Source organism: Pipistrellus kuhlii, unplaced genomic scaffold (assembly GCF_014108245.1).
Source record: "Pipistrellus kuhlii isolate mPipKuh1 unplaced genomic scaffold, mPipKuh1.p scaffold_m20_p_2, whole genome shotgun sequence".
Lineage (NCBI taxonomy): Eukaryota > Metazoa > Chordata > Mammalia > Chiroptera > Vespertilionidae > Pipistrellus > Pipistrellus kuhlii.
The window spans coordinates 42772160-42794564 of record NW_023425515.1 but is presented as its reverse complement, the minus strand read 5'-3'; the positions used below and the strand labels follow the sequence as shown (position 1 = coordinate 42794564).

Below are 22405 nucleotides of genomic sequence, written 5' to 3'. Positions count from 1 at the left end.
TAAGAAATTAAGCTGACATTTTAAAATCCTAATCAAGATCAAGACTCATATTTAAAAAAAAAAAAAAAGATTCCAATGAAGTGTTCCCCTATGAATGTACCTGAGCTTTGTCATGGCAATAGCAGTGGGTGGCAAGGTCACACATTCCAGGTTAAAGCGGAAATAGACCCTTATTATTTAAAAGTGTGGCCCACTCTTGCTATTTTGGCTTAACACTGAAACTGGAAAGATTATAAATAGAAATTATACAGTTTTAAGTCAATTTGGAATTTTAGAGTGTTTTATATAAATAAGGACAAACCTCATTGCTTAATGCTTAGACCAAGGTTTGATTCATAACATTTAATTTTAGAAAGTCTCATCTATTGAATGCCTGTAACTTTTCATAACATTTCCTAGGAAATTATTGTATCTTGCTGAATTAGTTCTTATGTTTGAAAAAGTGTATGTATGTTTCCTCTTTTCATGTGATGAAATGAGATTCCCTAAGGCACATTTTAGTTTTACTTGTTTTTCTCTTCCCAGATTTCACTTCTGTAAAAACTTAGATTTACAGGGAAAGAGAATGAACTAATATTATTTAAACACTTAGCACATACCAGACATTTTCTATTTTAATATTTTATTTATTTATTTACACACACACACACACACACACACACACTCATTAATTTCTTGCAATTCTTTGCTACATGTACCCAACATCAACCTAAAAATACTGCCAATATTTTATTATCCAACCTTTTCTTCCATGTGTTTTAAGAGAAGCACAATCTGTATCTGAACTATGACAGATGTCAGTTGTACCACATATTTTGCTACTTTGTAAAATGTCTTCATTTTTCCAGCCAATTATATCCGTTTCTTTGTCTGCCATTAACCAATTGTTGAGACTATGCCACAATTTAGGTTCTTCTTAGAGCAGCTCCTTACTTCAGGTTATCAAATTGTATTTTGCCATCAATGAGGTAAAGTACATTAATAAAATAACTTTAAAATCGTAGTAATGTTCTTTGCTTTAAGATTTATTTTGTGTTTACATGAAGCCTTATTTATGTTAGCAATTTTCCTTTCTTTGTGCCTACACCATGTGTCCCTGGGACAGAATAAGAGAGATGGAGACAAGCTCACTTTTAAATGCCAGCATGAGGCACATGATCTCAAACTAACTTAATGGGGTTGGGAAATACCTGGAGCATGTAGAGAAGCACAAGGATTAGTTGGAGCATCTTATCCCTACAACAAACATTTTGGGCTTATTTTGCCATCTATACATATAAAACCCTAATATGCAAATAGACCAGATTGCCGAACAACTGAACAACTGGTCACTATGACTTGTGCTGACCAGCAGGGGGCACTCGGGGAACATGGCAGGTGTTGGCAGCAGACAGCAGAGTGTGGAACATGGCAGGCATCAGCCATGGTGGGATGGTGGAGCAGGTGAGTGGGGGCACCAGACCAAGGTGGGGCACTGGTCCCTGTCTTTGGGGTGAGCCTCTGGTGGTTACTGAAAATTCCTGGCTCCCACCCAGCACTTGCACCCACTACCGGTGCCTGAACTGAAAATCACTTGGTGCCACAGTGGTGGGAGTGGTGGCTGCCTGCCCTGATCACCCCTCAGGGCTACTCCATCTGCCCCTGTCCCTGAGGGGTGATCAGGGCCAGCAGCTGCTTCTTGCATCTGCTGCTGATGCCAGCCCCACTCGCACCCATAGCTGGCACCAGAGCCACCACTTGCACCTGCTGCTAGCATCCAGTGCTGGTCCTGATTGCTTGGTGCTGTCAGCAGCTGCTGGCCCCTATTGCCCCTGAGGGCTTCTCTATCCCCCCTGCTCCTAAGGGGTGATTGGGGCAGCAGCTGCTGCTGCACTCACTGATGGCGCTGGCCCTGATCACACCCACTGCTGCTGGCACTGGTCTCAATTTTCAATCGCTTTGTGCCTTCAGCAGATGCGAGTGGCGCTGGCATTGTCAGCACATGGGAGTGGCAAAGGTGGGAGCGAGGCTGCCTGCAGACAAGGGACTGGGGGCCCTGAAGGGAGGAGTTGGGCGGGGGAGTGGAGGATGGACCTAGACCAGCCCCTATTGTGTAATAAAATCTTTCCAATAGTGAATTGACTTGACCTTTAAATACATAAGTTTGGAGTTTAGGGAAGCAGCCAAGATTGGAAATATAAATTTGACAGTTTCAGCATATCAATATGATGAGACCACTTAGGGACTGACTCGAGGTTAAAAAAAAAAGAAGACATCGAAAGGTGAGTCTCAGTTCACTCCACATTGAAAGACTGGGAAGATAAGAATCAGTAAAGAAGACTGAGTAGAAACAGTTACGAAGAAAGCAGGTGACAAAGAAAGAGATGCCACAGCAGTCAAATTAACCCCCCCCCCCCACCTGTTTCTAGGAATAAATAGTTCAACTATATATGAAGCTATGATAGATCCAGTGAGAGGAGATCTGAGACTTTCCATCTAAACATCAATGAAAAGGTTATTAGTGGCTTTGAAAAGAATTGTTTGATGAACTTTTAGTTAAAAACATGGTAAAACAACAGGAATTACTGACAATAGACAGCTATTTTGAGATATTTTGTTCTAAAGGTTAAAAAAAAAGGATATTAACTAGAGGTGTTTGTGGGGAAAAGGAAGCATTTTGTTTGTTTTTAAGCAAGGAGATATTAAAGCATATATGTATGTAGTAGAAACAAAATAAATATTTATGGTGATAAACATGAGCTAGATGCCCAAATTAGGTCACTAAAACAGTCCACATCATATCTGAAGTGTGGTTCTATTGGCACAACTGGAAACTACCATAAATAACAATGTATGAGGATTAAATGGACCCAGAAATCAAACTTAAGGCAATAGTAACTTATACTTACTGTGAGATATTGTAATTTGCTTTCATTATTTAACACTAGTATATAGTTGATAAACACTTGTTGAATTCTTCCATTCATTAAAAATATACCTAACACCTAGTATTATGCTAAAAATATTGCAATAGTATGATGAATGACCAGACAGACATGATATGACACTGGAATGCTGGCTAGGCTTTTCTTCACATAAATGTAAATGATAGATAAGCATCAAGGATCTGGCTCTAATGGTGATACCATTCAGGACAGCTCCCTTCAACCAGGTTTGAAAATTTTCCCAAAGTACATTCCATTGCATACTTAATCGAAATGCTCATGTCACTTAAGTCTTGGCTATGATGATCAGATCTACATTTTTCTGCCAGACTAAAATATTCAAAGATATCCAAAGGGATGGAAAGCACACTATAAAAAGAAGATTGTATGAAAGAGGCCAAGCTCTTCAGTTTAATGTTTAAAAATAAACTTCTCCTTTCATAGAATTCCAACATGGTTTTGTTTAAAGAAATAAAATGGGTTGAGTGTCTCTTATTGAAATGAAAATAGACTCTGAGTGCTGCCATAACACTGTATGTATAATGGTTATAAACATAAAGGTGACAGTCCACAGAGGGAGTTTGGGAGGAAACTCTGAAAAGGTAGATATTTATCATTTATTTCAGTGTATTAACTCTACTATGAGTTGTGCTTTTTTATTTTTATTATTCTTTCATTGTGCATCTTATTAATTAATAGTGAATCAAAGACCCAACTCTCTGAGGTCTTAACTTCAAAAACCATATAAATTGAAGCTACTGTATGTCAGGCAATTTATTGTAATTAACCCAGAGATTTCATGTCACTTATTAATACACTAGAGGCCCTGTGCACAAAATTCATTCATGGGGATGTGTGTCCCTCAGCCCAGCCTGCACTCTCTCCAATATGGGACCCCTTAAGAGATGTCTGACTGCCTGTTTAGGCCCCATTGTACCAGGACTAATGGCTCCCAACTGCTCACCTGCCTGCCTGATTGCTCCTAACCGCTTCTATCTGCCACCTGATCACCCCTAACCACTACCCTGCCAGCCTGATGGATGTCTAACTGCTCCTCTGCTGGCCCAATTGCCCCTAACTTCCCTCCTCTGCCATCTTGGTCACCCCTAATTGCCTTCCCCTGCCAGCCTGGTCTCTCCTAACTGTTCTCCAATGCAGGCCTGGTTGCCTCCAGTTGCCTTTCCCTGCTGGCCCCATAACTCCTAACTGTTCTCCCCTGCTGGCCTGGTTCACCCAAACTGCCCTTCTTTGCTGGCCTAGTTCCTGCCCAACTTCCCTCCCCCTGTAGGCTTGGTCCCCCCAACTTCCTTCCCCTTCAGGCCTGCCCCCCACCCAACTGCCTTCTCCTGCAGGTCTGGTCCCCCCTCAACTGTCCTCCCCTTCAGGCCTGGACTTAAAAGGCTAATATGCAAATAGACCGAATAGCAGAACAACGGGAAAAACCAAACAATTGAACAACTGATTGCTACGATGTGCTCTGACCACCAGGGGCACGGGTGGAATATGGCAGGCATTGGCTGCAGCAGGATGTTGAAGCAGGTTAGCCGGGGTGCCAGACCAAGGCAGGGTGAGCCTCTGGTGGTTACTGAAAATTCTTTGCTCCCGCACACCTCAGTCCTGCCTGGTGCTCGCACCCACTGCCAGCACCAGCCCCACTTGCACCCACAGCTGGTGCCTGGCACTGGTCCCAATCACTCAGTACCATCAGTGGGTGCAAGCAGTGGCTGCTGGTCCTGATTGCCCCTGAGGGCTTCTCCATCTCCTCCTGCTCCTGAAGGTGATTGGGGCAGCAGCTGCTGGCACTGGCCCCAATCACTCTGTGCTGTCAGCAGGTGTAAGTGGGAGTGGCAGTGGAGAGACTGAGGCTGCCAGCAGACAGTGATAGGGGCCATGTGGGGGCACAGAGGATGGGCTAAGACCTGCCCTGTGCCCACTGCAGCCTCATGGCCCTCAGCTCCTTTCAAGATGCACAAATTCATGCACTGGGCCTCTAGTTTTAATATAATAGTGCTGTCCAATAGAACTGTATGTGATGAGACTTTTCTCTAATTTGCACTGCCCATTCTGTCAGTCATTAGTTATAAATCACTATTGAGCTCTTGAAATGAGGCAGGTATGACGGAGAAGTTGAATTTCCAAATTGTATTTAATTCTAATTAGTTGAAAAATCCACAATCTGATCCACAAGTATCAGATTGAATATCCTGAATATAATACTTTCTCATACTCAAACTACATAAAATTATTTTATTAAAATCTAATGTTTTACCAAATATCCTTCTAGTAAGTAATTAGTTGTTTTATTTTTTAACTAGCTTTTGGAAATACTGTCTCTAAAGTTTTTTCTCTGGATGCAAGAACATAGGACACTAGAACAAAACATATCTCCTTACTCTATAGCTTAAAGACTATAGTTATATCAAACCTAAAGAACTGTGGCATTTATTTTGTGTACTATATCCTTAATATTTATGTTGTGAACAATGATAAATCAATTGCACTTTTAATGGCATAGGATTATCAAAATGGCTTCATAGGGCTAAAATTGAGAGCACTGTATCTATTGTATGCTTTCCATAAATTCATTGTCCACATATAATTTTTCATGTCCAGTGATGACTATACTATTAAACTATTAATTAAAATATTTTAAAAAACATCTTGGGAAATGAAAATAAATTATATTGTCTCAATTTATGTGAAAAATATGCATTAGTGTCCTTTCTCTTTTTCATGATTGTGCTATTATCTCTTTCCTGTGAATTGGGGCAGTTATTGATATCACTACAACTAAATGAATACATTACAAAGGAGCAGACTTGTATTGTTTATTGGACTCTGAAGAAAGTAGTATTAGATTATCTTAGAGATAGATATGAAGAAAACTTTCTTACAGAACAATGTACTTTTTGGTTTCTTAATTTTCATCTTTGCCTCCTTCACATCATCAGAAACTACTAGAGACTCTCAGCATGTCTGTAAGAGACTGACTCAGTGTGCTAAGAAACAGCAAACAACAAAAACTCATTGGCTTTTCTTTGATTTTCCCTCACCCCACATTTATACATTAAACTGCTCTTGCTTATTTCATCAATGCAAGACTGCAAATTCATCTTTAATTTCGTCTGCCACTAATGCTGGCACAGAAATTTTATAATTAAAGTAACTTTATAATTAAAGAATATTAATGACTAGAATAGCTGGCCAGATAAGCCTATGACATATTCCTTACTTCATAATATGGAGGACATGCAGTTTATCTATATAGCATTAATTATTTGGTACTTAAAGATAAAACTATCCTATAAGACAAAATAAACAAGTTGCTTAAAGTGAAAAAAATACATAAAACAGACCAAGTTGAGTAATATGCTTGCAGCACTATGTATATACGTGTTAGGAGCGACTCTAATGTACAAAAGGATTACTTGCTCAATAATGCCTGAAATGTTCCCATTTATTTACAGCAGCTGTGAACACAAATATATGGTTATAAAGAAAGACAAGATATATTTCATCATCTCATGTTTATTTACTTTGGAGCAGTTGAACAATATTCAAGCATTTTGAACCTTTTGGGGTAAAGTCATTCAAAAAGCATTTGATACACCTTCCTTTCAGAAGCTTACATTAGGTTATCTTTTAGTAATTGGTTTTGAGAACTTTAATTCCTTAAGGCTATCTGGAGATTAAAGGTCGAATTTGCTAAACTTTTGTAGTGTCAGTAAATTTTAAGACAATATAGCCAGGAATCAATATCCTGTCATTAAAAAATTGATCATGTAATTGATGCCAGAACTCAGAAATCTATATTCACAACTTGCTTTATGAAGCTTCACACAGAACAAAGAGAATAAAAATGTAATGTACTTTTTTGAAACTAAATGAAACGTCTTTTCTAGTGACTTTTCCATGAAATAAACTGGATTTAATAATATACAATACATTGGACAAATAAATGAGATGACTCGTCATATTCTTAACAGAAATTTTGTCTTAATTTTATGCCATGTTAAAAGAATGTCCTATTTCAAACTAGTATGCTGCTGATTTATTTTCTAGTCTGTATAAAGTAGTGGTAAAAATTAAAATTTGAAATGATAAAGTTACAAGTGTAGAAAACATTTTTTTCTTTATGGGAGTCTTGTGCATATATTATATTATGAGACAAGTGCATTACATATTAGAATAGAATAGAAATCAATATATTGTGACCTCTTACTTTAATTAAATTGAATGCCATAGGCATGATTTTGAATTTTAAAAAAATGAAAAAAGATAGAAAATCAATGTATTTAATTCAAATTAAATCATCACCATGAAAAATGTTTAGGTTAAAATAGGTTTGAATACCTTTTGTCAAAGCATGAAGCAATAGCACCCAGGTGGATTACAAGTTTACAAATACACAAATGGAAGAAAAAGGAAAGAAAGCGCTTCCAAAGAACAGAAAACATTTATATTTCATCAGAGGATTAGGGAAAGGTGGGAAAGAGAAATTATAACTTCTTAAATACTCCTTTCAAACAGCAATTCCTGCAGAATATCTGCCCATGTAGCACTGCTAACTCTCTCATGCAATTTTATGAGAAACAGAATTGGCAAGCTTTCTCAAAATGTGTCTTTCTTTGCTACAGCCCTTCTAGCACAATTAAAATAATAATTTATTCAGTGTGTTTCTTAAACTTTAAATTTGACTTTTAGCAGTGGAAAATTTTCTTTAAATCTAAGACGTTATATTATATACAAAATCATTCCATATTCTAAGTACACATGTTCATTTCTATGTTTCTCTGAGCTTATTTATAATCTTCAGATTATACATTTATTCTTTTTAGTTAAGGAATTAACAACTACCCATTTCTCTCTTCTTTTTACAATATAAATATATATATTTTCATAGCATTCTTCTTGTATGCTAAAGCAAAATTTGGCTTTTCTGGTCATTTTTTAAAAAAAATAAGGTCTGTGTGGCACTGATTACTAGGGTTTTAAGAAGTGTTTTCCAGAGAATTTATAAATTTCTCCTAATATGCTAAATTTCTGGTCCATAAATAAGTTATATTTGGGTTTGTTTTATTGTTAAATATATTTTTATTGATTTTTTTTACAGAGAGGAAAGGAAAGGTATAGAGAGTTAGAAACATCCATGAGAGAGAAACATCAATCAGCTGTCTCCTGAACACCCTCTACTGGGGATGTGCCCACACCCAGGTACATGCCCTTGACTGGAATTGAACCTGGGACCCTTCAGTCCGAAGGCCAATGCTCTAGCCACTGAGCTAAACCAGTTAGGGCTATATTTGTGTGTTTTGAAAGCATATCCAATGCAAAAGCTTAAATTACAGAAACATCACAGATATTGCTGAGAATCAAACTTTCTAGACTATCAAACTTTTTGCTTTGATAGGTCAATTAAAAATAATTTGGATCATTTTAAAGAAATCACTTTCCAATACTTATACTCTTTAATGCCTTATTAAACACAGTATATAAAACAGATTAGGTGAGTCAGTAACATCAAAAAGATTGAATATTGTACTATTGTTAAAATTTACTGTGCTAAAATTATGTGTACTTACACGGTCTCAAACTATACTGGTGATCTACTACTTGATATTCTTTGACTTTCCCACCCTTTCATTTGTTACTTCTGTGAGTAGTTCTCATAATCAGCCACTGTTCTCTTAATTATCAGTTGAAATTGAGAGAAATGGAAAGTTATTAGGGGACACAGGATGTCCAAGCTTAACAGATGAATAATATCCTTCACTTCCTAACTACAAGTCAATATGCTCTGACCTGCAGATATTTTCTCAGTTCTCTGGAAGACTAAAATTTATGGGTTTAATTATTGTTGTTTTTTATTTGCTCAGAATTTCTTTTGCTTATTTCTATAACTAAGACTGAGTTTTATTTGATTGAAAATGACTGAAATTTGAATAAAATATGAGAAGTCTAATTTTGTAATTATTACCCAAGAAGTCCATAGATAAAGGATAAGAAAAAGTAAAAGCATTAAAGAGAAAACACACAGCATTGTCTTTGTTTTTGTTCCCTAATATTGACAGATTGCACCTAAATGTTACAGAAACAAATTAGTCTTCGGTTATTCTTCAACTGCATAAATGTAAAAGGTAAATGCATATAGAAAGCATTTCACTACGTCATGCTGTTTCTTAGAAAAATAAAGTTTGGGGCCAAGCAATCATTCCTGAACAACTAAAATGTAAATTTAAAAATATCCATGCATTGAAATGATCTGCATAATTTACTTGAAGCTATAACAACACTGGGATGTGATGGACCTAAGTTCAAGCTTTGGAAAGCATTTGCAGAAGGTCAGTTCCTTCAAAGTTTACTGATTAAGGAGTGTGAAGAACATCTGAAGCATCTTCCATGTTTCTGTGACATTTCACCCAAGGAAGTCACATCTGCAAAAATGAAAGTTGAAATGGTTAAAGCTATAAAGAACTCTGAAGATAAGGGGAAATCCACCAACTGCAGCTGAGAAGAGCCAAAACTCTAATTACTTGGTGTTTCATTATGGCTTTTATTTATGCGGCATATTTTTATTACAAAAACAACATGCAAAATGTTAAATTCTGATTAAATATGTTACAAAGAGCATTTTTTATGTATAAATGAGATACTTGTGCTCAAGCCATACTTCCTTTGTTTGGGTACCTGCTATAATCTATTTCTTTTGAGATTTCAATCTTGGTTCAAAGGATGTTGCTGTGGTAAACAGAAGAAAGATAAGAAAGGCTGCCTACTATCTTCTGTTTATTTTTATGATAACACATTGATATTTGTTGTACATTCTGCTCTATTTAAAGGAAACAACCACATAATGGCATTTAAACATGATATTTCTGTTATTTGAGTTATGTTAATTTGAATCATGGCCTGTTATTAGGTCTAGTAATAATTAATGTCGTTTTCTAATACTTTTTTAAATCAAATTTATTTAAACAATACAACAAAATTTAATCAACAATATAGTTGCCGTTGTTTTCTACTACTTGTGCCCAATGCTCAGAAAGCATTTTAATCCCTCTGTTGTAAAATTCTTGTGATTTTGATGCAAAAAATTCGGTCAATGCATTTTTGAGGCATTCTTCATTATTAAATTTTTTTCCAAGAAGAAAGTTTTGCAAAGAACAAAACAAATGGTAATCGGAAGGGGAAATATCAGGAGAATATGCAGGTTGAGGGAGAACTTCCTGTTCCAACTGGCGCAGTTTTTCAGCAGTGATTCTTGCAGTATGCGGTCGAGCGTTACCGTGGTGAAGAATTACGCCCTTCCGATTAATCAGCGTGGGTTCTTTTTCTCTTTAAACTTGGGCTAACCTTTCCAATTGGGCACTATACACTGCACTTGTAATGGTTTGGTTAGATGATAAAAGTTCATAATGAAGAATTCCTTTAAAATTCCACCAAACACACAACATCACTTTTTTCGCATGCAAGTCAGGTTTTGGCGTGGGCTGCGGGGCCTCATTTTTGTCCAACCATTGAGGCCGCCTTTTCAAATTAACATACAGCACCCATTCTTCATCTCTGGTAACAATTTGCTCTAAAAATGGCAAACGGTTTTGACAAGAGAGGAGCGAACTGCAAATTGTGACTCTTTGATTACGGTTGTGGTCGGTCAACTCATGAGGAACCCATTTTCCAAACTTTTGGACTTTGCCAAGTGCACGCAATTGATTGGAAATTGTTTTTGTGAACAATTTAAAGTTGTCGCAAGCTCTTGTTGGGTAATTTGAGGATTTTGCACCAAAAGAGCTTGAAGAACTTCTTGATCAAAATTGGACACACGGCCTCGACCACTCTTGTCATCTAACGAAAAATTTCCCTCGCGAAATTTCTCAAACCAACACTGGCATTTTCTGGCGCTAACTGCATCTTGACCAAGAGCACTACAGATGTTTTTTGCAGCCTCACTTGCTTTTCTTCATAATTGGAACTCGTAAAGCATGCAGTGCCGAATATGCTCTTCATCCGCCATCTTCTTAGCCCTAGTTTTGCAACAAAAACCAAACCAAACACAAACTTTTTCAAGCAAAACTTGTTAATTGCACTTCACACATTCTGTAGATACCACGTGTTTGAAGGTTATGTCAATACAAATCAACGCCAAGCAAGATTTTAAACGAATGTTTAAAAACGACATTAATTATTACTAGACCCGATAATATTGTTCTAAAATAAAAATTTCCAGTATAATACAGCACATTTGCCTCACATTATTTAAAGTCTTAAAGCATGTGACGGCACAGGGGAGCACAACTAATAGTCATATTTCATCAAGTAGGAGTCCTGATTTCAGTGACAGAGGCTCAGAACTTGCTACTTGCATCTACAGAATTTATGAAACCTAGACAAAATACCTCTCTGAATTTGAGTTGCTTAGTGCTGGGGTTTATTAAAATTTCAAACCTTTGGGCCAATGCATTAGTGATTTGAGGAGAATATTGAGTAAATATCAGGTTATTTTCTTTTTCAAACACATATCAGGGAAGAGGTTAGCCATTTTTTCCTGAAAACTAGATAACAAGCATGAGATGTTTCTAGACTTAACCTGAAACGAAGCAAAACTTTCATGATTAGCACTAGTTTCACTTTTAGTGTGAAGACTTATAGTGAAACACAGAAGGTAAAAACCCACAAATAAACCTGCTCTAAAAGGGTATACATTTCCTCCCACAAAAGTGAAGCCAAGATTTTTACAAAGTGTGAGATACTGTGTTTGTTTTAGAATTGTATAATCAGTAATGTTAACATATCAATGATAATTTAGCATCCACAAGACCATATAGATCATAAAGAGAATATTGGCCTCGAAGGCCAGTGACCTAGTTCTGGATCTTGCTCTATCTGAGGGTCGGTCTGTAAAATTTGGGGCAAATCAATTTCCTCTCATAGTGTCTGTGTTCTTGCTAAAAAAAAAAAAAAAAAAAAAAAAAAGGTTAAACCAGACTTTATGTTCTTGAATTTCTATCAACTTAAATTCATAACTAAGTCATTACAGATTATTGTGATGACTCAAATTATCTATTAAAAGATACATGCATTACATTTTCTATATAATCCAAAAGAACACTGTGACAAAAGAAAAATATTGTAAGTTGAATGGAAATTAAAAATATATATTTTATGTCTTTCATTTTCATGCACTATAAAAGATGAAACTTCATATGAGGAAGTCACAATATATCTGAGAAATCTTGGTGATAATGGCATAAAATAAAGACTCTCTCTCTATATAAAAGCCTAAGCAACCATTAAGACTGGACAACTGGCCAATTGGGTGACTGGTCGGTTGCACTGACCACCAGGGGGAAGATATTCAATGCGGAGCTTCTTCCTAGTAGTCAGTATGATCCCACAGCCAACCTCGTCTGGTTCCTCTCCTCCTTCCCTCCCCTGCCAACCAGGCCAAGAGACTCCATCTGTGCACAAATTCATGCACCAGGCCTCTAGTAGAAACATAATTGTTGAGTAGGTGAACTCAACAATGGTTGATAAAAGGGAAAGATAGAATGTATGATGTTCAATTCTTTCCTAAACTTAATTTTTATGATATAACCATCTCAATTTTTTAATAATAATGTGGTTGTCATAACATTCAACAAAGTCTGTTAATTCCCACAACAATTCTGTAAAAAACATATTAATTCAAGTCCCTTTTAGTAATTTAGTATCTGAAGTTCTTATTGTCTAAAACTTTATATGAAAATTTATATTAAAAATTAGAGTCTTATAATTAAAAATATATATATTTTATTGATTTTTTATAGAGAGAAAGGGGAAGAGATAGAAAGCTAGAAACATTGATGAGAGAGAAACATCGACCAGCTGCCTCTTGCACACCCCCTACCGGGGATGTGCCTGCAACCAAGGTACATGCCCTTGACTGGAATTGAACCCGGGACCTTTCAGTCCACAGACCGACGCTCTATACCACTGAGCCAAACCGGTTTCGGCGAGTCTTATAATTTTTGATTATCATAACCTGTTTTGGTCGAATTCAGAAACACTAAAATAGATAATAATCAAAGTTGGCCAAGGTAATAGAGTACATATCTAAACTAATCAAATATAATTATTTTAATCACAGTGTAATAACATTCCCAGTACATGAAAAAACTGGAGGATTGTGACTCTGATTTCAAGGAGTTACTTGATATTTAATAGCAATTAGCTCCTACTCAAATGTAATGTGGTGATATTCAACAACCCTGAAGAATGACCATACTTGGTATATTACTATTAATATATACAAAGTTCAATGTGAGATGTAATGATGGTGCTTTCCAAAAGCAGTGTTCTTGGCAGCATTCAGTAAGTCCTCCTGTATTTATAAATAGTGGAAGTAGTAATAGTACCTACTTTATGAAACAGAATGACTAAATGAAGCAATGCATATTTTACACTAAGTATAGGGCCCAGCACAGAGTAATGTTCAGAACTATATTAAAAGGTATTATCATATACATGTATTGTTGATCCAATACCTTCTAGCATCTAATTTAATCTTCATAATATCACAGTGTTATTATCTAAATTAGGGGTGTCGAACTCAATCAGAGAAGGGGCCAAAATCTAAAATCCAGCCTAAATCGCTGGCCGAATGGTTTACTGAACAGTCATAAACTGTCATTGTGATGGAAACGCAGCGGAGTGCAGTGATGACAGTGTGGTGCGGGCCACATTGCAAGGCCTGGCGGGATGGATTTGGCCCGCGGGCCTTGTGTTTGACACATGTGATCTAAATATATAAACTATCTCTTTCCATATAAAAGCCTAATATTCAAATTGTCCCTGCAGGAGTTCAAGCGGGGGAACCACTCATTCACTACGACAGACATGCGCTGACCACCAAGGGGCAGTTTGGAATGAAGGAAGGCCCTGGCCAGTGTCCTGAAGGCCCTGATCCCTGATCAGTCCTAATGCCGGCCAGGCCTAGGGACCCTACCAGTGCATAATTTTCATGCACCAGGCCTCTAGTAGAGAAACAAAGTATCTTGATGGAAACAAGATAATGAGTGATAGAAGCAAAATTTGGATTATATGTTCTGATTCTATGGCTAATACTCTTTCTGCTATACCATTCTCTCTACTGTGTTCCATGTGATCATACTTCTGGTATTGTTATTTGCAATAAAATAGTGTATGTCACTGGAAAGTATCTTTTTCATAATAGAGGAACTACTATATTTTGTCTATTTTTAATATAATTTATTATTTTAATTAGAATTTAACCTTTGCTTATATATTAATATTCAATTAGTATATAGGAGTCTGTGATAATATCTAAATCATTTTTTAAAATATATATTTTATTGATTTTTCACAGAGAGAAAGAGAAAGGAACAGAGAGTTAGAAACATCAATGAGAGAGGATCATCGATCAGCTGCCTCTTACACACCCCCTACTGGGGATGTGCCTGCAACCCAGGTCCATGCCCTTGACCAGAATTGAACCTAGGACCCTTCAGTCCGCAGGCCGACTCTCTATCTATTGAGCCAAACCGGTTTCGGCTATCTAAATCATTTTTAAGGTGAAGTAAGATATTCTTTGGATTCTTTAATGCCACTTAAAAATATTTAGCATCAATATATTGATTGAGTACAGAAATGTTTGAAAATGAATTTGCAAACTAGGAAATCGAAAGAGGAATTTATAAACTAGATAGATCAATTAGCCCATTGTGAAATATAAATAAAAACTTTGCATGTATTCTTACACATTTAAATTGTACTCACAATTGGAATCAGTTAGCCTCTGGAATTTGAAAGCCGATTTCCACCAATCCGATCCATGGGGATGCCGAATCGCCTTTTTGGATGATCTACTACTTTCCTGAAACCAACCAAAGAGAACATTTTTAAGCTAAAGTCCAAGTGGTCAATTGTTACTTTTGTTCTTTTAGTTCCTGCAGATCCTGGGGCTTTCTTTGAGAGTTGAAATAACTATGATAGTTATCAATCATCAGCACTCATTCTGTGCTAGACAACATCTCTTATCCTTTTGACATCTGTGGAAGTAGGTGTTATTACCTCCTTTTTACATCTGAAGAAACTGAGGCATGGTGAAACTATTAATAAGTAAGTGACCCAAAGGCAAAAAGCAGATGTAAAGCTAGGTCAGGTGTCGGCAACCTACGGCTCCAGAGCCGCATGCGGCTCTCTTGAAGCTTTACCGCGGCTCCGACAACTTGCAAGCCTGTGTGAAAATGAAGGTAACGTCTTACAGCCCTGATGTGCTGACACTGTGCACTGAGGGTCAGGAGCAAAAATCCCATTAACCAGGTAAATTAAATATTTTAATTAGCTATTAATTTGCAAAAATATATTTTACATTGTTAAGTGAAAAAGTCCTTTTTTTCTTCACATTGACAGCTAACTGCACGATCCGGTATATAGCATTAAGGTAAGAAACAATATATGCAATGTTATATTTGTTTTAAAATCGCAATGGTTTTGAGGCTCCCAGGTTTTTTTTTCCTTCGGAAACGGGTCCAAGTAGCTCTTTATGTCTTAAAGGTTGCAGACCCCTGAGCTAGGTCCTATCAGCAAACCAATTTGCTTGTTATTCATTCATTTATTATTATTATTATTTTACTTAATTCAGCCTTTTCTGCTGATTCACACTCATCTTCCTTTTTAGGTTGGCCTTTAGTTTTGCTAGTTAATGCAGATAACATTGTAAGTATGAACTGGTCTTTTGGAGACTAGTTTGATCAGTGGACCATAAATACAGGTTGGCAGGGGTGAGGGGGGTAGGGGTGGGGGGGGTGGAGGGGTGGGGAACAGTGCTTATACTCAACCTATCCATACCTCTGCCTCCATTCTTCAGAGTTCCAAAAGACACACCCTCTTAAGTGGTGCCTATTTATTGTACTTCTTGATTTCTTGACATTAAATTAACTATGTATTTTTCAACTTGATAATTTAATGGAAAACATGATCTGTAACTTAGCATAAAATTAATGGTCAAGAATTATTAAGAAGCTGTGCATACCAGTCAGTGTGCTTTAGGTCTTCTGATGTCATTATAAATAATGACTTGAAACAGAGTTTATTCTTGTACTATTTATTTTTATTGGATTACTTTTCATATAAACAACTGTAAACCTACTTTTGCCCTACCCTGACTTTTTCCTTATTTTTATTCACATAAGTAAATTTACAGACTCTTAATCATTTCCTTGTGGTAATCAGAATAATGCCCTCCCCCAAGGGATGTCCATGTTATAATCTACAGAATCTTTAAATATCTTTTTATATAGCTAAAGGGACATTGCAGATAGAATTAATAAAGATCTTGAGATAAAAAGATTATCCTGGATGATTTAGGTGGGCTCAATCTAATCACAGGAGTCCTTAGAAGTGGAAAATGACTGAAGTGGGTGGATCAGAGAGTGCAATCTGAGGACTTAACTCACCTTTGCTGCCCTGGAAGAAGGAGGAAAGAATCAGGAATCAAGGATGACTGCACTGTGGCCTCTAAAAGTTCTTAAAAGAAAATAGGACCTCAGTCCTATAACCAAAGAACTTGAATTCTGCCAATGACTGAGTGAGCAGGGAATTAAGCCCCTCCTGGGCCTCCAAGAAGGAGCACAGGACCTCCGGACTTCTTCTGTACCCCGCTGGCAGACCAGGCAAAAGAGTGAGCACAGAACTGCATGAAGGAGGAATTTTAGGGGCCACCCATTGGCAGGCAATCAATCGTGTGGCTGCACCTAATTGAAAAGAAGACTGAAAAAAAGGTTTTTAGACTCATACATAGTGACTGGTGAGGATATACTGCACTTCTGACCTACACATTTGTGAGATAATAAATTTCTGCTGTTTTAAATCCAGAGTTTTGTGGTAATTTATTGCCATAGCAATAAAAAAATGAATACGTATGTCTGTATGATTTAGGGTTGATGGCTAAGTGCGATGTGGTTAATATGTAAAAAAATAAAAATAAACTGATGTGATTTGATTCTTTTAATCCTTAAATTTCTGTATTAATTACCACCATTATAACTTCTGGAGAGGGTAAGATGGAAGCCATCCCAGGTTGGAGGAGAGTGCTCAGGGGAAGTCCCAGACAAGCAGAAAGAGGAAGTGGGAAACCAACCCCTTCCAGATGGTTAAGGGATGGGCAAGAGAGGAAGGCATTGACACCTGGAAAAAAGGGTAGTGCTTCACTCTTGTTACAGGAACCTTGGGAAGTGGGTTCCTGTAACATGAGTGGTGCCATGAAAAACAATCTTTTTACTTTAAGAGAAATGCCATGGTCTTATGCACCATTGTAAATTCAAACAACATGTATTCATCCATACTACCAGTGTGTTGTTGTTGTTGTTTTCAAACATGAAGGTATAATAAATGAAAATAGCATTTTTCTTTCTTTACTACAGTTGATCTTTTCCTGCTCAAGTATAATATAATAAATGAGAAGCAGTTGTGGTATGGTGGAAAGCAAAATAAACTCTCTTTTCTCTTCTTTCTGTCTTTGTTCTATTCTTCCCTTTCCATCTTTTCCCATATTTGGTCCAAAAAGTATTAGGAGACAGAAGATGGTAGATGTGGATTCTATATGATTCTTCTACTTACTGACAGAGTACATGTTTATAAGTCTTTTATCATTCTGAGCTTCTCTTTTCTTCTTGTTAAATTCAGATAATACTTGCTCTACCTGTTTATTCACTTAGCACCCTTGTTTATTTTAATTGGTTTTGCATAACCACATGTAACTTATCCTCTGCACTGCAGATACTGAGGTGAAGAAGACATATATTAGCTATGAGAGCTCACATTGTACTTGAGAGAAGCTAAAGAAGTAACACATCTGAAAACATTTTAACTGATTTTACTATTCTTTCCTGTCAATCCAGTCTAGTGGTTTTCGAACTATTGGTAGCGTACTATTTCTATAAATAATAGCTTTATAAAAAAAAAAAGAAATATCTAAAAATTTAAGTGAAGAATTGTCTCAGTGAAGTTGTACCCACATTCCCCAAATACGTGGCCCCTGAAAAAACTTCCAGGCACATGGAAGGATCCTGAGGGCAGAGTTTGAAAACCACTGGTCAAGTGGACAGAGACCCAGGTCATGAATGCTTTTGTTTTAGCAATAGATCTATAATTACTTTGATTCATTTTATCAAATTTGGATTGGTTGCAAATATCCACAGTTTATCTTCAATTCAAATAAGAAAGACAAATAAAACAGATATGAAAAATCCATTCAGTATTTAAAATTTTTAGCACTAATAGAAAAAGGAAAGCAATTATTGTCATAAAGCAAATACACAAAAAATAAAATGATCATAGTTCAGTAAGTTAAATAATTTATCTGCAGTCTCCTATTCATTCAGAATTGAAATGGTAAGCTAGTATTTTATTTTAAAAATTTTGCTGATGTGAAACATATATAGCATATATAGCATTACTAGTCTATAGATATACACTGACAAGAATACACAGTGTTTAGAACATAAACATTAGGACAGAAATATTCTGAAGACCAAATGAGGAAACTGTACTTTCTGATTATGTAGTCCCTCTTGTGACAAAATAATGGTATGACACGGCATATATCTACACATATACACATTTAACCCAATCCACCCTTTACATTCTAAGCTATTCTGAAAGTAGTTTAAGGATAAATAACATCAAACTGTGTTTATTTTAAATATAACTATAAACTTCACACTAAAATATAGACTTTCTATTCCTAATAGGATTCTCTTAACATTTATATATTTTTAAATTCAATTTCTAAAAATGTTTTACATCCTAAAGCAAGTTACAAAAATTGTACTTAAACCTTTTGTTGAGAATCACTTCATGCATAAAAAAGAGTTTATAAATGTATCAATATTCAGTTTAAAGAAAAATAAAATGAACATCCCTATTGGTAGTACCAAATTAAGGAGCAAGAATGCGACCAGTACTTTAGAAGTCTCCAATGCTCTTTTCCTCTCATGGCTCACTCCCAGAGGTAACCTGTAGACTGAATTTTGGTCTAATAATTCCCTTGATTTTCCTTATAATCCATACATATTCTTCAAAACTCTCTAGCTGAAATGGTTCTAGAATTTTTTTGAAAAGTTATGTATTTAGCCCTGCCAGCATTGCTCAGTGGTTGAGCATTGACCAGGAGGTCATGGTTCAATTTCTGGTCAGGGCACATGCCAGGGGATCCCCTGTAAGGGGTAGACAGGAGGCAGCTACTCAATGATTCTCTCTTATCATTGATGTTTCTATCTCTCTCTCTTCTCTCTCTGAAGTCAATAAAAATATATTAAAAAAAATAAAAGGTATGTATTTAGAAGTCTACTTTTTTTTTTTTTAGCAAATAATGTAGGTTTTGAGATTTGCCTATGTTAACATGCATAGTTGCTGTTGCTTTATTTTAATTGTATAATATTTTATTGTATGAATATATAACAGCTTATTTATACATTCTACAGTGGATGAAATTTTGAAGTTTTTTTGTTTTGTTTTGTTTTTACTGTTATGTACTGTTCACCTGAAAATGTTGCTATACAAACCTGTAGTGCACACTTAAGGATTTCTTTATAGTATAATTTTTTAGTAGAATTGTTAGCTATGTCTATATGTAATTTTATTTTATTTATTTATTTATTTATAAAATATATTTTATTGATTTTTTACAGAGAGGAAGTGAGAGAGATAGAGAGCTAGAAACGTCAATGAGAGAGAAACATCGACCAGCTGCCTCCGGCACATCCCGTATCGGTGATATGCCCGCAACCAATGTACATGCCCTCGACCAGAATTGAACCTGGGACCATTCAGTCCGCAGACCAACGTTCTACCATTGAGCCAAACCAGTTTCGGCTGTAATTTTATTATATAGTGCCAGAACTTTTTTTTCCAAAGTTGTGCCAACTTACATGTCCAAGAGTAGTACACAAACATTCCTATTATTTCAAATTTATGCCAATTCTTTTTAATTTTGTCAGTTTCATGCTTTTTTAAGTGTACTTCCTTGTGGTTTTAGTTTGCCTTCCCTGAATACTAATGAAGTTGCTCACCTCTTCATATGTGTATCCCCCATTTGAATTTCCTCTTTTCGAAGGGCCTGTTTGTCTGTTGCCTGTTTCTCTATTGGTTTTTCTTTTAAATATTGATTTGTAGGAGGGTTTCATATACTGTGCAAATATCATTTCCCATTTGTGGTTAGTCTTAATTGTATCTTTTATGAAATTATTTTATTGTTGTTATTTTATTTTATATTTTTTAAAATTGTATTGAATTTATTGGATTGACATTTGTTAATAAAATTATATATTTCAGCTGTACAATTCTTTAATACAGCATCTAGATATTGTATTGTGTGTTCACAACCCCAAGTCAAGTCTCCTTCCATCACTCGTAAATCCCCCATACCCAATCCTCCCCCCATTCCCCTTTCCCTCTGGTAATCACCATACTTTTGTGACTATGAGACACTTTTTGTTTGTTTGTTTTGTTTAATCCCTTTACTTCCCCCCTCCCAGCTTCCCAACTCTATCAATATTTTTACATTTTGTTTATTAAATCATCTCTACTTCACTGTTGTGAAAATGTTTTTCTATGTTATTCTAAAATCTTTTTTTAGGTTTGTCTTTCACATTTGTCTTCTTAATCCTTTGGATATTATATTTTATTAATAGGATAAAATAGGGGTCATGTTCCTTTTTTTCTATATTTATACCTAATTATTTATAAATTTTACGTTTAATTTGTCAAATTTTATTGGAAATCCTTTTTGCAGTTTTACTACCTGCACTTGTATTGAATCTAAGATATAAGTCAATTTGAAGAGAACTGAAACCTTTATGATATTAAACTTTACTATCCAAGATCATTTTCTTAGGTTACATTTGTCTTCTTATTTATTTTTATAATTTTGTCTATTAAGACCTTCCATAATTTTTGGATTTGTTGTTGTGATATCATTTAATAATATATTTTAAGTTTTTTAAATAAAATCCCTTACTAGGTTAAAAAGAGTTCCCTTCTAGTATTAGTTTATTGGTGATTTCTTATTAAACATAGTAAGATGTTTAATCTCACTGACTGTTTTTTCTTGCATTTATTCAGATGATATGGCTCTATTTCTTTAATTTGTTACCTCTATTAATTTGCTTTCTAAAGCAAGTCCCTTTTACACTACATTTTTGTATTAAACCCAACATGATAATAGTGTGTCATCTTTTTGATACATTACTGATTTGTTGTCCAGATAATGCTATCCTCAAAAAATTAGTTGAGATTGTACCTTCTTTTTTGATAATCCTTTTAATTATTTAAGTACATCATAGTCTAAGAACATGTTCTATATGATAGCCAAGCCTTTAAATATGTTAAGGCTTATTTATGGTTAGGCGTTTTATTAATTTTAATAGGTGTTTCATTTGAATTTAAGTACTTTTCCTCCCCTATTCATGGAAACATCACAACTTTTATTCATCTTTCTTTTGAGTTTCAAGAAAGAAAGGTAGAAATTAGGGTGGGAAGAAAATTACCTTAAAAAAAAAATCTGTTTTGTTGCTGCATCTTCAAGGGGCAATGAAATGCTTAGCTCCTTTCAAGAAAGCCATGCAGCTTCACTAAAAAGGGGAGGATATGGTAAAAATAATGAAAGATGTTCTTTAAAATAGTTTAGTGATTTAGATTAGTAAAACATGAAATTAAATTATTATTCTATAAAGCTTAGATGAATATAATGGTCAAGCTCGACGAATTCTACCATAATGCAGTCTCCTTTCACATTAACAAGGCTGATCTCTGTAATCAACAGTAAATTGTGGAAATGACTATGTGTGACTTCCCAGCCTAAGCAATAAAAAACACTACAGCTTCTTATTCTACCTTGCTTTGTGGGATCACTCACTCAAGGGGAAATCAGCTGCCATTTCCTAAAAACACTTTCACAGTCCTACAGAGCAGTTTATGGGGCAATGAAGGAAGGCCTCCTGCCAACAGCGAGTGAGGAACTGAGACTTCCTGCTGTCAGCCTTGCAAGTGAGCCATTTTTCAAATGGATGTCCTCAGCCCAGGACAGCCTGCAGATGACTGCAGCCTTGGCTAACTTTCTTACTGCAGCCTTGGGGGAGACCCTGAGTGAGAAGCACCCAGCAAGGTTTTTTATGGATTCCTCATGCACATAAACTGTGTAAGGACATAAATGCTTATCATTGTCTTACCCTGCTAAGTTCTGGGAAACTTGTTTGTATAGCAAAAGATATTGAATACAGTGAGATTTAAAATGCTCTGGGATTTCACAGAAGAGATTGCACTCAATTTGGGGGTTCCAGGCAAGTCTTACAGAGCATGTGGAAACAATGAAACAAATAGTGACCCCTGAATCCTGCAACCTTGATTATCATAATTTAAAAATTATATTACGGAATTAAGAAATGACTATAGGCCCTAGCCAGTTTGGTTCAGTTGATAGA

At 35.9% G+C, this 22405-nt stretch overlaps 1 protein-coding gene across 1 annotated transcript in view; it reads right to left on the bottom strand.

The window, feature by feature from the left end:
• Positions 1-8223: 8223 nt before the first annotated feature.
• Positions 8224-22405, bottom strand: part of OSTN (osteocrin) — a 41238-nt gene continuing 27056 nt past the window's right edge. Inside the window, exons 4-5 of the mRNA XM_036447557.2 lie at positions 14700-14796; positions 8224-9358 (exon numbers count right to left, since the gene is read on the bottom strand). Of these exons, the coding sequence (XP_036303450.1) occupies positions 14712-14796 (85 nt within the window). The 3' untranslated portion in view covers positions 8224-9358; positions 14700-14711. The remainder of the gene's footprint in view (positions 9359-14699; positions 14797-22405) is intronic.